Below are 17,115 nucleotides of genomic sequence, written 5' to 3'. Positions count from 1 at the left end.
AAAAGACTAAATGTAATATATATATATATATATATATATATATATATATATATATATATATATATATATATATATATATATATATATATATCATACTTTAAAGTATAATACAACTGAGCTATACTCAAATGTACTGTATTGAATTAAAAAATAAGACCCTCGTGTATTTGAACATTTACAATTTAGTCAGTGATTCTCTTGCGTACCACTAGAGGGACCCCACGTATCAAAAGATTACGACTTTATTGTGAAGAGGATTAGGACTATTATGGACATGGAAAATTACAGCGGGAATAAAAATATATGAAGTAACACTTTATTCTACGACAGTATTAGTGGCACACTGAAAATGTAAAAGGAATTTTATTATGTTTATGTTGCTAAATTGCTGATTTATTCTACAAAGGATTAATATTAAATTAACAATTATAAAACTAAACCATAAAAGTCGTTAATTAGGAAAATAACATCTCTAATTTTCAAAGGAGATTTTCCAACTTTATTCTAATTTCTACTAAACTTCCAATTTAACTTGCTGTGATTTAATGACACATTTTTACATCATCATCACTGTGGGCAAAATAAGATTATATGAACAGGCATAACAAGGTAAGTCATGTTTTGTTTTAAATATGGCCATAAATGTATACAGGTGTTTAATACACACGGACATATGATGAATGTAATGTAGCCCGTTTTAACACGACAGTCACTACTTGGTACTACATTACCCACAAAACACTACTAATGGTTGTCCAAAATGCGCCTGCATATAATAGTCTTTAGTTCCCTAATTTTGACGCTGGACTAAAATAGAGAATATGTTTCAAGTATTATTAAACATACGAAACCCTAAATGTATACAAAACGTATCATTTTCATTTTTAAAAGGCATTTCAAGTCACTTTGTTTGATTTTTAATCTGGAGGATTCTTTTTTTCCCACCACTCGATCATGAGGACCATCATGCGGAAATAATTTTTCTTGTCACCGCTTGACCCAACTTCTTTATTTGGCTCCTTCGAATCCTTATTAAACCCCCAAAAAGAGATAATTGAGTCTAAGGTCAATCACGATGTCGTCGGAGGAGTTTGAGAAGTTGCACGAAATCTACAGGTCTCTATACGAGGAGCTAAAGCTAATGCCGGAGAGGCTGTTGAGAAGTCATGGAGGTATAAAACAACAAATGTAGACTTCTCTATCTCAACAACACATTGGCAATATTGACAATCTTTGTGTTTTTGTTTCCCCGCAGAGGAGAAAAAGAGCTTGTTGAGGGCCTTCGAGGAGAGGAAAGGGGAAGCGGAGGAAATTGTGAGCCACCCTGATTTGTTTTTGGAAACGTTAGCTAACAAGCCATCATGTTTGTAGCAAAAAGAGAGAAAAACATCAATATATTTGAAAATGTATTGTGAAATTTACCGGACACCACTGCAAAATAATTGGTTCATTCCTGAATTGGAGGACATTTATTTACACACAAATATTTTTGAAAAATGGACTATTGATAATAGGGTTTTGTTTTGGCTGTTTGTTTGTTTTTTCCCAATAACAACAAAAAGTTAATTGTTATTGTTCCCCCATCAATTGTTACTGTTTTTGGAAAAATATTTAATTTGTCATTTTGTATTGAAAAAATATATATTATTCTTGGTCTTCTGTTTCGTCATTTGGCCTCTTATCATTTTGGATAAAGATCACTAAAGACGTTGATTTTATAGCTCGTTTTTTTTTTTTTTTTTTTTTCTCCCCCTCTTCCTTCCCCTTGTGGGCTTAATTTTTTAACTACCTGTCAGGCTATATCACCTGACAAGTACAAGCCATGGAATTCTCCCAAAGTGTCCACTTCAAACTTGGGTTGTCACTGACACCCCCCTCCTCTTTCTAGCCTACTTCTAATTCTAACCATAATGGCCCACTTTCTGTTCATTATCTGGACATGCGTCAGAGACTTTTGTTTTTTTTGTGCATCTTGTGACCTTGGATGAGTCCAGTCAACTACGCTTAATCGGTGAAACTGGGTGCCGCTGAGTGATATTTGGGTGCCTTTTGTTGGAGACTTTAAATGCATCAATTTTTAGCAGGATACATTATCTTGCAAATAGTGATGAGTTTTCAGATGGCGGAACAATCAATCAAATTTAACATTGCAAGTATAGTAGAATGCAAATTTCAAATCGCAAAGGCTACAGTTTGGAAAGGAAGGGGGACAAATTGCTTCATTTCATAACAGATCAATATGTAATACGATATATATAAGTTGACGTGATAAAGCCACAGGTTTGTTGGCATTATTTTTACGCCACACCTGTTTGGCAGAATTTTGTTCTTGTAGTGAACACTTGAAAAACTGCCAGACTAATTGACATAAACTGTCTTTCATATTAATTCAAGGTTCGTTTACCTTTTATTTTAACCCTAACTATAAGACAGGAAAAAAAAAAATAATCATGTAAATCCATCCATCCATTTTCTGTACCGCTTATCTTCAATAAGGTCAAGACCAAAACATATGTATAATAAATTTGATATTATTGTAATACAGGTTAATGTTAATATTTTTGTGTCCTGTTTAGTCTAAATATAGACATACTGTATACTCATCATCCACCCAATTTTATGTGAGTTTGTCGAACTGAGTGGCTCATAGTTAGTTGCTCATAACGAAAATTCAGTTCCGAAAGAAGGTTAACAGCCCCAAGTTTGCACATCACAATTCAAAAGAAGTGATGTGTCATGGCTTGTAAATCTGTTGTCAGAACACCACAGGAATGCTATCTAACCCCGCAGTTATCTCCCCTTTAGAGCCGTTATCTCCCCTCGGCGATTGGCATGCAAAAATAATGTACTTCTCTGTCCTCGTTTCACCTTAGCTGCAGGGCATGGAAGAGGAGCTGCGTGACGCTCCGCCCTCCTTCCGGAATACCATGAGAACCAAGCTGCGTCTGTACCAGCGCGACCTCGCCAAGCTGCAGCGGGACGCCAAGAACTCGACCATGCCGCTGTCGGACGGGAGTCACGGCAGCATCTATTCATCACAAAATCAACAAAGTGTAAGTGTGGGGAGAAAGAATGTGGACACGCCAGATTGGCATGTTGGTCTTGACGGACTGTCACAAAACTTGATTTAAAAAGTAGTCAAAACAATTGTCGTTGTAGGCCACGTTGTTGTTTGTTTCTCAGAGAAGCAATTCAACTCTGAAAATCATAGACAGTGAACGCCCGCGGATAATTAAGGCTGCAAAGTCATTGTTTATCATACAAACCACACTCATGGTGTCATGAAATAAAATTAGCACATTTCCCAGCACATTTGTCAATACAAGCAGGAACCAACATTAGTCAAAAGCAACAAGATTTAAGGAATTTTTGTGCCATTGTGGTTTTTAGATATGATTTGAATGAAGGCCATCGATCGCAGTGTGCAAAATGGTGTCGGCCAGTGGTGACAAGTGATCACTGATTGGCTGTTAGCTCGCAAATCAGTGCATGAGATGGTAGACTACAGCTGTCAAAATTAATCGAGTAATCGATTATCAAATTAATCGACAACTATTTTAATAATCTATCTAGTGCTCGTTTTGAGCCATTTTTTTTTTTTTATTCAAAATTGTCCAAATCCTCTGATTTCAACATATCATTCAACAGTAATTGTTCACTGATTTATGTAGTCTTTCATGAAAGAAGATTGATTATCTTCTGTGTTTAATCAAAATAATACATTTGCAAACACCTGTTTTTACTTTGGGCAACAATGACCGAACCGGTAACATAATGTTGTCACGATACCAAAATTTTGACTTCGATACTATACTTGCATAAAATACCTTGAAACGGTACCGCGACAAAAATCTAAAACAGCAGCAAAAGCAGCGATATTAAATAAAAAGAACTTCAAATTATTATTTTTTTTTTTTTATTCAAAATATTGGGCTGTATACATGTTAATTTATGTACATACTGTATATATGTATGTTTATACTGTCTGCGCTTTATTGCATGCCATATTCCTGAAGTACTGTATTTGACTGCATTTGATGTCATCCGTTTTAAATATTGGTAATACAGTGTAACTCCAATAACTCAAAGTAACATTGCTTGAGTGTGCGTGCAATGCATGTCTCTGCTCTTCTCCATTCCCCTCCCAACTAGACGAATGCGTAATCAAATACTACAAGCTCGGAACAACATAATTCACACTCGGTTTATTTTTTAAGGGAAGTGTTAAAAATGCGTCACAGTCGTCTGAACTTTATCTATGCATAACTGTGATTTCCTACTGTGTGCCTGTTCATTGAACACAACTTGAGTCCACGGCAGGAGTGATTGTTGCTTTGTCTTCTGCTTCTCCGTGAGAAACATTTTCTCTTGTTACAAAACGTTTCTAAAACTGAAAATCGAAAACCACACGTGTGTTCTTCATGTGTTTATTGAAAACATGCGTAGGTAGGCAGTGCTTTCGCGTGGCCACTCTGCGTGCGCGCTTGCGGATACAATTCTTTTACGGGGTAAGTATTTTTGCACAACACCTGTTAGCCAGGTGTAAGAAAAAACAGTTGCATATGACACTCAATTAGTGAGTCATGTTCCTCAACGAGGAGTGCACGGCCAGCCAGCACTTCAGTGTTCAGTGCGTAAAGACATCTTCCTCCGCCCTCTCGCACACGCTGAAAGAGCCATGCCGCAGGTGTTTTCCACATATCGGTAGACAGGCAGCCATGTATGTCGATGTTACCTGCCTTTAAAATGGAGCTGGAGGGCTGTGCGAATAAAATAAGCATCATCTCATAAATAAAGCTCCGCAAAACATAACTTTTTATTTCGACTTGATTATTGAGTGTGTTGAGCAAGGTTCTGGATTTGTGCGCATTTTATTTAATGAAACTCTGGTTGTTACATAATATGAATATGCATGCAAATGTGTGCATACACGTGCGCGCTCTTCTGGCAACGCCACAGTGAAATGTTCTGTCACCTTGCCACTGAAAAATACCCGGCTGCACCCATGTACTTTACACAAACATTTCCAAGTACAGTAATTAAACTCACTTTTTGCAACTAACATACAAATATTAATCTGAGGGAATACACGTGATATATTTGTTGCGCCAAAGTAGACTACACCATCTTTAAAAACAGTTTTGGCTGTGGATGAGATGCATTCGCTGACCTCCAAAAAAAGGATTTCTCAGATGTAAACTGTAAACTATATATAAGTGGGTTGACTTAACATTTACAATTGATGACCACGATCGTTTTCCTAGTAGATTGGGGAGGAAAATCCCTTTCAACACACCCGCAACACAGAATCATGAAAATGTATCTGACAATCGACACCTTGTTGATTGTGATCGCACAGCAAGAGGGGCTCATGATCAAAATGACTTCCAACTGGTTCTTCGGCTCCCTTTGTCCAGACACGTGTGCAGTCGCAGCGGGCCTTGCTCCTGCAGGGCACCGAGTCGCTGAACAACGCCAGCCAGAGCATCGAACGAAGCCAGCGCCTCGCCGCCGAGACGGAGCACATCGGCACCGACATCATCGAGGAGCTCGGCGGGCAGCGGGAGCAGCTGGATCGGACCAGGGACAGAGTGAGTGGAGTCTGCAATGCGGAAATTGGGGAATGCTTGAAGTAAATTCTGCAAAAAAAAATTCAATTGAAACAGTAACAGTAGTTGTAATACATGACATCTTAAATTTTTTCTTTTAAAGGGAAACTTGAGTTATTGAACAATGTTCAGCAGTGGAAAGTTCATAATTTGTCCATAATGAATTTGATAACTTCATTATTTTTTATGTACAATTAATACCTTTTAAAATGTAATTTTTCTACTTGTTGTCGACTGATGATGACATCATGTGTGCTGAGGAAGTAGGTAACGACCAATCATGACATGGTTCACCTGTTTTCTGGGTTTGGTCAGCAAACTGAGCCATGATTGGTCGTTACCTTCTTCCTCAGCACAGGTGATGTCATCATCAGTCGACAGCAAGTAGAAAAAATTACGCTTTAAAGGTATTAATTGTACATGAAAAATAATTAAGTTACCACATTAATTATAGACAAAATATTAACTTTTTACTGCTGAAAATAGCTCAATGAGTCAAGTATCCCTTTAAGGAAAGTACAACACCAAGTATTGTTTTTAGGGATGTGCACCAGTTCAACATCTAGGGGTGGGAAGAAAAAAAAAAAAAAAGTCTTAAAGAAAAAAGGAATTTGAGTCATTAACTCATTTGCCCCCAAAAACATATAAATATGTTCTATTTTAAATTTACGAGTGTCCCAAAGACGTATTTATACTTAGATGGCGCATACGGAAGGCTTTGATGCAGCCTCTGAACTGACGAGAACAGTTGAAGCAATGGTAGTTATTACAAAAACGGCCAGCAGTTGGCAGCAGAGTATAAGAGATCAACCAGGGTCATGTTGAAACAAGCTGTTTTCCCCATAGTTTTAAACAGATTTGTGAATAATGATGAAACCTAGCTATATTCTAATTCTAATTGCTGCAAAACTGAAACGGATAGAAATATACTTTTTTTCCCTGATGAAAGAAAAGATTCAAATCTTGCTTTTGGTAGGTTCCATGTTTTTATAGCAATAGAACATAATATTCTGTGGGCCTTGCAAAATCAATCAAAATCCAGTAAAACAGCCAGGATTGAAGGGGTTTGCCTCAGTGAAAATGGCTGCGAGTGAATGAGTGAAAAGCTGCAGTAGATTGTTTGCACCCAGCTACTATTTTATTTTATTTTATTTTATTCATGCTGAACTGATAGATGGAATTAAAACGGGAGTTAACAAAAAAAAAATAATCTTGACAATAATATGTTCTATGCAGCCCCATTAGTCTAAATACAATATCTTAGTTAATATTGTTAGTGGATTATGAGTTAAGCAGCAAAATCCAACAGCAGAAGATGGCCATTTTGCCACTTGCGGGCAAATGTTTGAGGGTGACTTATCCTTGAACAAATACTGCCAAAAGCATGCCGCAAGCCACCATGTCCGCTGGCAGATACTGAGATGCTCTGTGTTTCTTTACAGATTAGATGTGTCAAGAGAGCACGAGACACTTTGAATTCCATTTCTGATCAGAGTATGTTTGTTTTTTTTTCTTTGCAGTTGGTAAATACGGGAGAGAACCTGAGTCGCTCGCGGAAAATCCTTCGTTCTATGTCTCGACGGTAAGTGTGAGCTCAGAGTTGATGTGGTCACAGTGGAACCTCCCAAGTTGAGCGCAATGGCTTTTTAGGACAGATCACTTGAATTCATTCTTAATTGAGTCTCTAAAAAGCCTTAGATTTGATTTCCTTAAACCTGTAGTTAACTCCAAAGTGATGGTTTAATTGTTAGGGGTGTGAATTGCCTAGTACCTGACGATTCGATTCGTATCACGATTCACAGGTCACGATTCGATTCGATACCGATTAATCCCGATACGAATTTATAAGTCGATTGTTGCGATTTTTTTTCATTCAAATTTAGAAAATACTAATCAGTAAGCTTGTAGAGTGTAAGATTTATATGAAAATGTATTATTTATTTATCTGAAATTTCAGTCTTATAGAGGTTGTAATCTGTTTCATGTTTGAACAGCATTAAAATAAAATATTAAGGCTTAATGTTCCGTTCATATAACATTCTTCCGTGCTCAAGGTGTGAATCCTAACCCGAAGTCAGACGTTTTGTTGAATATTTTTCCATTAAAAATGGAAGTTTAAAAATCGATACACACACACACACACACACACAAAAAAAAAAGGCAATGATGACAAGACGTTGAATCGGTAAGACTACCGAATGAACAATTCTGGGCTCTTTTAAAAAAAACAAAAAAAAACAAAAACAAAATCGATTCAGCCGCCTATTGAATCGATTCGAGAATTGCGCGATGTAGTATCGCGATATATTGCCGAATCGATTTTTTTTAACACCCCTATTAATTGTCTATATATACAATTGTGCTCATAGATCTAAATAATGTGTGGTGATCATGGAGAAAAAAAGAAAAGAAAAAAAGGCAATATTTCATAAATTCTGCTTGGGTGTGTAAACTTATGAGCATAACTATAAATATAAAGAAACGTTAAGCACTGTATGGTAAACCCAGAACATTTCAGACCAGTTCCGGCTAGAGCGCTCGATTTCTGACATTCCGCTGTTATGTTCAGTGACCCAAATATTATTATCTTGACATCTTGCTGACTTCCCCGTCAGGCTCATGACAAACAAGCTGCTGCTCGCCGTCATCATTCTCATGGAACTGGCCATTCTGGGTGCTGTCGTTTACCTCAAGTTCTTTCACCGATGAGGGTGGTGAAAACAAACCTTGAAGTCCGGAACCTGCTTTCGGATCCATGGGGGTCCAACGTGTTCCCGAAGTTTCAGCTTTTAGATGAGGATTTACTCACCACATGAACCACAGAATCATATGTGCACGATTTGATCAGACTCTTAATGCAGAGAAATCCTCCTGAAAGGAAGATGTGGGCGTCTGTGGACCAGAGAGGATGTTCATTTGAAGGCAGTACTGGACTCAGAACATGACAAGTGTGTTAAAATGAGGTACTTCATTTAGCAATAGTCACTATAAAAAGATAGCACAATGTCTGTCTTAACTTTGCTTTTTATTGCTCAGGTTACTTATTACACTTTGATCACTGTACAGATTTTTTTTTTTTTTTTTTTTTAACGTGTCCATGCTAACGATCTCCTTAGCATTGGCTAATCTTTATCAGCTTTTTTTTTCTTTTTCTTTTTTTTTGGTAAACAAAAAGTTTTGCCATTTATTTTCACTGCACTGATCTCTCTAGTTATCCCTTTCACACTGCGCTAGTTCCAGTTCCGAGCTAGAGCCGTTGTCTTTTGAAGCTCACGCGACACTGGGGCCAAACGTATGGGTTTGGCATTGGTATGGCTACCTTCTAGGTATGAAGCCAAACTGGTATTTGGAAGTGCGCAGCCCAACTGAGCTTCTTGCAAGAGCGAACACACGTACCTAACCAGAAATGGTTGGCAGAGTTGTTGTTGTTTTGTTTTGTTTTTTCCCCCTGTGGAATTATTCAATCAGATTACTGTGAAATGTTATTGTTTCCCAAAATAACTAATCTTCCAACCAAGTACCTGTTTTCTCTTTTGTTGAATGTATAACATTTTTTTTGTGACGTGGTGGTTCTTAGGTTGAACATTGCAGATATCTTTAAACTATAATTTGTTGATGAATGTATGTATTTTTTTTTTTAACCTTAAGTCATTTGCTCCAAAAAAACGTATAAATACGTGCTAGTTTAAATATTACCATGCTCCATATTTATACATTTTCTATGTTTTTGTATGCTCGAACATACACAAGGCAGCCTCTGAACCGAAGAGAATGTTTGAAGCAATGGTGGTTGTTACAAAAACGGCCAGCTGGTGGCAGCAGAGTATAAGAAATCAAACAGGGCCATGTTGCAAAAAGCTGTTTCCCCACAATTCTAAGCAGATTTGTGAATCATGATGAAACCTAGCTATATTCTAATGCTAATTGCTACAGATACAAACTGATGAAAAAAGAGACTCTAATCTTTCTTTTGGTAGGTTCCATGTTTTTCTAGCAATAGAACACAATATTCTGTGGGCCTTGCAAAATCAGTCAAAATCCAGTAAATCAGCCGGGAGTGAAAGGGGTTGCTTCAGTGAAAATGGCTGCGAGTGAATGAGTTAAGGATGAATTTTGTGGAAGTTGTTTCAAAATCAGCCTTGCGAAACTCTTGTTAATAACATGCTCAAGCTTTGTGATGAATATCTTTCTATTTTTAAAAAGTGATGGTTCTAATATTGAACCTTGGAGGGAAAACTGGCCTTGACACGCCCAAAACATGGCACCCTGCAGACAACAAATCATTCAGATGGAAGACCAGAAAATAAACTCTTTAATACAAGAACGCAAATGCCTGTCAGTTTAGTGGTTATCGTGCAATATGAAATTGTAGCTTAAAGCCTTTGAATTCAAACTTGTTAATAGTTGTACCCACACATGCATTTGTAAATGATAAAAATAAACCATCAGGAAAGTACAGTAACCAGTGACCACAGCTGGTCCAAAAGTGCATACTTAATTGAATTTCTATTTCTAACCACGGAAACAAAAACACTTTTGGTTCTAATCAGACCTTTGAGGCAGGCTCCTTTGCTTGTAAACCAAACAAAAAATAAATAGCAGGCATCTATACCTTCTTACATAAAATAGCAAAATAAATTACCCGGCTTTGCTGTCTAAGCTTTACATGGCAAACCTTTCAAGACAAAAGACAAATACTTTTCACAGTGAAATACAGCACAAAGAACAAAGTGGACCAAAAAAAAATAGAACACGCCAGCTATTTTGGAGTTTTTTTTTTTTTTTTTTTTGTAGTCTTTGACGCAACACTGGAATGCTTGAGGGGTGGTGGAAAAAAAGTCTGCGGCTGTTTGCTTTGACCTCTCAAAGGCAAAGTTGTTCTGTGTCGTCGTCTTCCTTTGTTGAGGGGATCTCGTCAATGACCCCGTGGGCGCCCTCTCTCGTCTGCCCCAGGGATGACGCAATGACGTCGACGGCCAGCGAGGCGGTGGCCTCCACGGCTGCCCGGGTCGTCCCCACCATTGGATTCACTTCCACCAAGTCCATGACCGACAGCAGACCTGCGCGTTGACAACCACAAGTTAGGAAATTTGGGTGCTAGGATGTCAGCCCTGTCCCTCAAGTGCAAAGTGTTTGATATGCCCTGACTTTTCTCTTTTTCTACTCAGAAAAGAAAACCGCTGCATTCTCATGTTAGTTATCAGACATTACTTATATCCCTCTTCATCCCTGTGCCACCTCAGCTGGTCCTGTCTGCCCTTCTCTAAAAAAATATATATTTTTTACATTTATTTTTTGTTTCAGCTAAAAATATTCTTCAGATTAATTGATTTCAATAAATAAATTAAATGGGGTTTTTTAATGTCAGTCCAAATTTTTAAGTTTTCAGAAAAGAGACGAGATGGATGAAAAAAAAATAAAACTTATCTAAAAATGCCAAAAAATGACTTTAAAATCTCTGAAAAGGAAGACGAAAAGCAATAACTTATCATAAAATGTACATGAAATTGTCAAAAATGTTAGAAGACCGAATAATAAAAAAAGAAAAGAAAACGTTCAAAAAGTAACCATAAAATGTCCAAAATCAAAAGGCAGAAAATTACTGTAAAATGTCTTTGTAATTGCCCCAAAAAAAAGTCAGAAAATTGATTAAAAAAAAAAAAAAAGCCACAAAACCTTTAAAAAGTAACTATAAAATATCCAAAATCAAAAGAAGAAATCCCGAAAATTACCACAGGTGCACAGAAAATTGCCACCAAAAAGTCAGAATATTAATTTAATAAAAGGCAGGAAATAAAATGTTCAAAAATAACCATAAAATGTCCAAACAAACAAAAGAAATGATGAAAATAACTTTAATGTCCACAAAATTGCTCAAATAAATTAATACAAATGCCATAAAATGTCCAAAAAAAGAAGAAATCCTGAAAATTACCATTTAAATGTCCACAAAATTCATTAAAAAAAAAGGTAATTTGAAAATTAATATCAAAAAATAAATAGCCATAAAATGTCCAAAAGAAGAAGAGAGGCAGAAAATTACCATAAGTCCATCACTAGTTAAGTACTGCTACTAAAGTAGGGAGTGAAAACATCCATTTCCAGAGATGGCCAAAGATACCTCAACTTATTCTGGCTGCTCTGAGTCTGATACGCTTGAATGAGTCCAGACACACGTGTATCCTGATCTCGTCCATTACATACAGAATGACCCAGAGTTGCTGATCATACGTGAGGGGTATTGATAAGTATACGTACACACCTGTGTTGTGAACTTCCTCTGTGATGTAGATGCCCTCCCTGTAGGTTAACCCTCCGTTCACCGCCGTTCCCGTCGCAGGTGCCAGAGACGGGTCGAATGCGTCAATGTCGAAACTCAAGTGGATGGGCCTTTGTTTTCTGTTGGGGAAGGTGAGAAGAGTTTTAAAGAACCAACTTGGATGGATTATTTAAGTGTGAGTGTTACCTTGCCAGCACATGATCGAGAGCGACTTCCGTGACCCTCTGGATGCCGAGTCTGTCGATGTCTCTCATTGTGAAGTACTGGATCCCCAAGTTCTTGAGGATGTGGCTGTGTAGCGCACAAAATGTCACAAACAACACAGGGTAAAGTCAAGCTGTTATCAACCAATACTTACTACTCGCCGGGGTCCACATCCCGAAGTCCGATGTACACCAGGTCCCTGCAGGAAAGGAACGGCTTCACCCAAGAGAACCCCGGGAGATCCGGCACCTTGTAGACATGTCGAAACAGGTGAAGTTGACTTGGGACGGTCTTAGATGAGTCATCTTAATCTAAATTCTTGACTGCGTCATACCTTGTCTTGCAGCTCTTTGAGCATGAATGCCACCGGCTGTCCGTGGAGGTTCCCCGACGGCGACGTCACGGGCGTGTTCACGTCGGCGTGAGCGTCAACCCAGATGACGCACAGGTCAGGACACTGTTGGGCGTGGCCCGCCACGGATCCAATACCAAGGCTTTGCGGGGAAAACAAAGTGACTTATAAAACACGGTAGCTGGAGGACACCTAAGTAGTTTTTGGTGGGTTACCTGTGGTCTCCGCCTAGCATGACCAGGGTGTGGCCGGCGCCCACCGCTCTACTCACAGCGCCCGAAAGCTTCTTTGTAGCGGCGCCCACTGTGCGAGGGAACTTCACGTTCATGTAGGGCTCGTCCATCTCCGGGTAGTGGAAGTTGAGGTCACCAAAGTCGTGCACGGCGTAATCTGAGACCAAGGGAAAAACGGATGTGAATTAGGTCGCCTTCCACCATGTTTCCAGTGCAAGTTACATGGAAGGACAAACATGCCACACGGATTCATTATTTCCACTAAAAGGGGAAGTCAACCCCAATTTTTATATATATTTTTTTGACAATAATATTATGTTCTATGCAGCCCCACTCGTCTAAATATGGTATTTTGGTTCATATTGCGTTAGTGGAATATGAGTTGAGCAGTAAAATCCAGTCGTTTTTAATCCATCTCAGGGGGCAGCCATTTTTTACATTTGCTGTCAACTGAAGATGACATCACTGGTAGGTTGCTTAGGTAACCATTAATCACAGCTGAGCTACAGAAAACAGGTGAGCTGTGATTGGTTGTTGCCCTGAGCAACCTTGATGTCATCTTCAGTCGACAGCAAGTGGCAAAATGGCCGCCGCACGAGATGGAGACAAATAGCTCGATATTCCACAAACGTAATATTGATCAGAATGTCATGTTTAGACTAGTGAGGTCACATATAACATATTATTGTCAAATGATTAAGGTTGACTTCCACTTTAAAAGTTCTTCCGAGACAGCCTAATAATATACAGTGAATAATTGCCACTAAACAAAAAAAAAGTAATTGAAGCCACAAAATGGTGTGCCTAAGCTGTTTTTCTATTAGCAAGGCTCTAACTTAACTAAATGATACTACTTTCACTTCCATCTAGCTTTTAGGCATTATGTCACATATGCTCCATTTTATTTTGAGGTATTTAACGTACCCACCAATTTTTTTCAGATATTTATCCTGGGGATTTTTTTTTTCATTTGGTTTCGGTATTACAAATTTTTGAGAATTTAGATCCTGAAGCCCGTTTTAGTTTATATCAAATTTGGTAAGTATCCACAAAAACAACAAAAATCTCAGTCTTGCCTAAAAAATAACATTTTTTTTTTCTTGGGTGTTATTTTTGGTTTGATTTCACCCTCTAAATTTAACTCTACTCCCAAATCCTTAACATGATATTGCTCACCATGGCCAACATATGGTGCGGCATGGCTCAGGTAGTAGAGTGGTCGTCTCCCACCCCGCAGTTTGTGAGTTCAATCCCTTGTGACCATGTCGAAGTGTCCTTGAGCAAGCCACTGAGCCCCCAATTTTGCCTCAGTAGGTGAATGAGTCAAAATACATACCCGTCTGCCATTTTGGTTAGTAGCCAGCAACTAGAGATTCTGTACAATTGTGACCAAATTTGAACCACGTATACTAAACAATCGTATTCTTCCAGCCCTTTTCAGTGCACCGATGCCATAAACCCATTGATGCAACATCTACATGCGTAGCTTCCATTCTGATGAGTCATTCTGTGCCAGCATTTCTTACGCAGCACCACTGACCCACTCTCCATCTTGGATTTCAGTCGAAAGCATCTTGCGGTGAATGTCAAAGCAGCGCATTCTCCGACCTGACGGATGTCGAGGTAATGCTTTTTTTGTAGACACGACAGGAATAAACGGTGAAGGACAATTCTCAAGTGTTCCTTTTAATACACAAGGTTGCCATTGTAAATAGTGCTGACGCGGTGGCCCTGAGAGTTTTTAATGGACACCGCGCCCTCGATAAATGGTGCGCCACGAGTTAGCTGCGACATTATCACTGAGACCATCGCGATGTGCCACATAGAGAAAAAAATGTGGCATCTGCAGAGATGATGTTACGCAAACAAATGATAAACATTTCAAGCATTGCCTTGGAAACGAGTTGAATAAAGTATTGAACATAACACATCTATATGCTTGTACAATTATAAACAATAACTAATGGACCACTAGAAAAAACTAACCTGTAGATGCCCAATCAGTTGCAAAATTTTCTATTATACTCTCTATTCGCTACCTCTTATTAACTCATTCACTCCCAACCATTTTCACCTAAGTGTTTTCCTGGATTTTGATTGATTTTTCAAGGCCCGTGAAATATTATGTTCTATAGCTATAAAAATATGGAACATACCAAAAGAGAGATTAGAGTCTCTTCTATTATCAGGGAAAAAAAGTATATTCCTATCCGTTTCCACTGTGCAGCAATTAGCAAAAGAAAATGGCTAAGTTTCATCGTTTTTCACAATTCTGCTTAGAACTGTGGGACAACTGTGGGAGTTTTAACATGGCCTGGTTGATCTCTTATACTCTGCTGCCACTCAACCATTTTCTGCAGTTGAGAGACTGCATAAAAGCCTTCTCTATGCTCTGGCATAAAAAAACAACAAAAAAACGCATAAATACGTCTTTGGGACACTTAAAACATTTAAAATATGACGTATTTATACGTTTTTGGGAGCTAATGAGTTAATATATTAGCAAACAAAATCTTTAGAAAAATTACATGGGCTTTCACTAGTATATGGCGCTTTTATACTACAAGGCACTCAAAGCACTTTAACACGGTGTCATCATTCACCTGAGCAACTAGGAGTTCAGTATCTTGCTCATGGACACTTCGACAGCGTTACAAGGGCTGAGGATCAAAACCACAACCTTAATGTTGGCGGATGAACAGTGCAAGCACGTACACACGAGAGTCGAGTATGGCCTTTAGCCAGCCACATTCCATTTTGAGGGTAATTATAGCAACCGCACTTGCTTGTTCTGTATTACATAACTCAAATCTAAAGTACCACAAGGCCTGCAAGCATATGATTCGACCATACTCAATTTAACAGTTAACTTACAAGCATATTACTACGATACTACTAAGTTGCTTTTTGCCCTATAGAGATTGACTGTTTATAAGAAACAGGGAATATTTGAAGTTCCTTCACTAGTTATTACACAATGAAAAAAAATGTTTTGGGTTTTCCAAACCACTAGCTGGATATCTGGATTTTCTACACTGATGCAAAACATTACAAAACATTGGTTGCATCAGCATGGGTAGTTTTCAAATTCTCAACTCAATGGGATTTGGCAAATTTTGTAATTTCTAACTGGATATGAACAAGTTACGGATATCTGATATTGTCTTTTTGGACTAGGCATCACTGAATTACAGAGAACAATTAATTTTTCTCTACCGCATATCCATAGCTGTTAAATGCTTTTTTTGGGCCCCAAGCCATAAATCCCCTTTACGACGCGTGAGTGGGATGTATTATACATACAGTATGTATTATATATACAGTAGGATGTATGCATTTAATTAGCTGAAGTTTCAACGGAAAAAAATGCACACATTGTCCTCTTGCAGACTGCGGAATAGGAAGAAGTGTGCACTTTCATTGTCTGCAGTTTCTGAGCATGCGCAGAGCAAACACGTGCGGATGAGACGCCATTGCAGTTTATTTAAAATTAAAGCGAATTACAATCTAGCCGAAATTATATATTGTAAAGAGAGCGACAGTCCTGACGGCCTGTACGCGGAAAATATATACGCGTGTGTATAAATACCGCGGTGAGGTAACGTTTCAAATCTGGTTACGTAACGCCGGTGTTTCACCTAAACCGGAGAGCCGCTCGATGAGCCCCGCATCCCTGATGACTTTAGGCCCGTGTTCCACGCCTCTCCTTCTCTGGACAAAATAAAGCATATTAACAAATATTAATAAATGTAACACAGTGTTTGCTTTGATGTCTTCAAAATATCAAATTGATCGTTTTTTTACCTGCCCTCGTGAAAAAGGCGCCCCAAGCACGGCCACCGACTGGGCTCGGCTAGGTTGGCCGCCTGCGAGCGTCCGAGTGCGGGCAAGTCTTAGCAGATGTCCTCTGAGAGCCATGATTCTCCTCGCCTCTCTTTGACTGAGTCACCGCAGTCTGTCTGACGAAATACCGGCGGGATGTTGCTTCTTGTTTGGACGTCAAACGTGCCCCGTCCCGTCACAAGTTCCGGTATGAAGGAAGCCTCCACCAGCTACTTAATATTCATGAGATGAACAGGCGGGAGAAATTCAGGGCCGTCCTGAATTATTTGTTTTGTTCAATCGCATTTGCTGGATGCTTCACGGTCGTGCGTCGTAAAATGTGCCCGCTGCCGTTACTTATGTCCATATGCTGTGCGCGTTCCACTGCCGTGACGTCAGCCCGTGACACACCTTCACGTCAGCCAATGAGACGCGGCAAATTACGAGGGTTGGGGTTGTGGGCGTGGTCTGTTCGGAAGCTGAAGGGGAGGAAACTGCGTGAGAGTGGAGATTAGAGTGGAAATTTCCACGGACGGACGCAACCGAGCGTGGATTGATTGGATTGTTTACATTGTGACATCCGTTTCGAACGCAGCTTAACGTGCTGGTCGAAAA

At 38.9% G+C, this 17,115-nt stretch overlaps 2 protein-coding genes across 2 annotated transcripts; one reads left to right on the top strand and one right to left on the bottom strand.

The window, feature by feature from the left end:
• The first annotated feature begins 95 nt into the window (after window positions 1-95).
• vti1b (vesicle transport through interaction with t-SNAREs 1B) lies at window positions 96-9,314 on the top strand. Its single transcript, XM_077538555.1, has 6 exons — window positions 96-1,172; window positions 1,256-1,314; window positions 2,874-3,053; window positions 5,418-5,591; window positions 7,130-7,191; window positions 8,225-9,314. Exons 1-6 carry the CDS (start codon window positions 1,076-1,078, stop codon window positions 8,316-8,318), a joined length of 666 nt encoding a protein of 221 aa, XP_077394681.1. The 5' UTR covers window positions 96-1,075; the 3' UTR covers window positions 8,319-9,314.
• A 589-nt stretch (window positions 9,315-9,903) lies between these two features.
• arg2 (arginase 2) lies at window positions 9,904-16,868 on the bottom strand. The gene is made up of 8 exons (XM_077538554.1): window positions 16,483-16,868; window positions 16,317-16,389; window positions 12,661-12,835; window positions 12,428-12,587; window positions 12,248-12,342; window positions 12,076-12,180; window positions 11,872-12,008; window positions 9,904-10,669 (listed from the first exon to the last, which is right to left on the bottom strand). Exons 1-8 carry the CDS (start codon window positions 16,594-16,596, stop codon window positions 10,473-10,475), a joined length of 1,056 nt encoding a protein of 351 aa, XP_077394680.1. The 5' UTR covers window positions 16,597-16,868; the 3' UTR covers window positions 9,904-10,472.
• Window positions 16,869-17,115: the final 247 nt, after the last annotated feature.

This window comes from Festucalex cinctus, chromosome 12, assembly GCF_051991245.1.
Source record: "Festucalex cinctus isolate MCC-2025b chromosome 12, RoL_Fcin_1.0, whole genome shotgun sequence".
In the NCBI taxonomy this organism is placed as follows: domain Eukaryota; kingdom Metazoa; phylum Chordata; class Actinopteri; order Syngnathiformes; family Syngnathidae; genus Festucalex; species Festucalex cinctus.
Note: the sequence above shows the minus strand (reverse complement) of the source record. Positions and strands in the feature narration are given on the sequence as shown.

Bases quoted from the DNA above. Each gene is read 5' to 3' on its own strand.
- vti1b (XM_077538555.1), top strand. From the start codon at position 1,076: ATGTCGTCGGAGGAGTTTGAGAAGTTGCACGAAATCTACAGGTCTCTA. The intron at 1,315-2,873 runs GTGAGCCACCCT...GTTTCACCTTAG, and splicing joins AAGGGGAAGCGGAGGAAATT to CTGCAGGGCATGGAAGAGGA. The intron at 7,192-8,224 runs GTAAGTGTGAGC...CTTCCCCGTCAG, and splicing joins CTTCGTTCTATGTCTCGACG to GCTCATGACAAACAAGCTGC.
- arg2 (XM_077538554.1), bottom strand. From the start codon at position 16,596: ATGGCTCTCAGAGGACATCTGCTAAGACTTGCCCGCACTCGGACGCTC. The intron at 16,390-16,482 runs GTAAAAAAACGA...TATTTTGTCCAG, and splicing joins CGCCTTTTTCACGAGGGCAG to AGAAGGAGAGGCGTGGAACA. The intron at 12,181-12,247 runs GTAAGTATTGGT...TGCGCTACACAG, and splicing joins GATGTGGACCCCGGCGAGTA to CCACATCCTCAAGAACTTGG.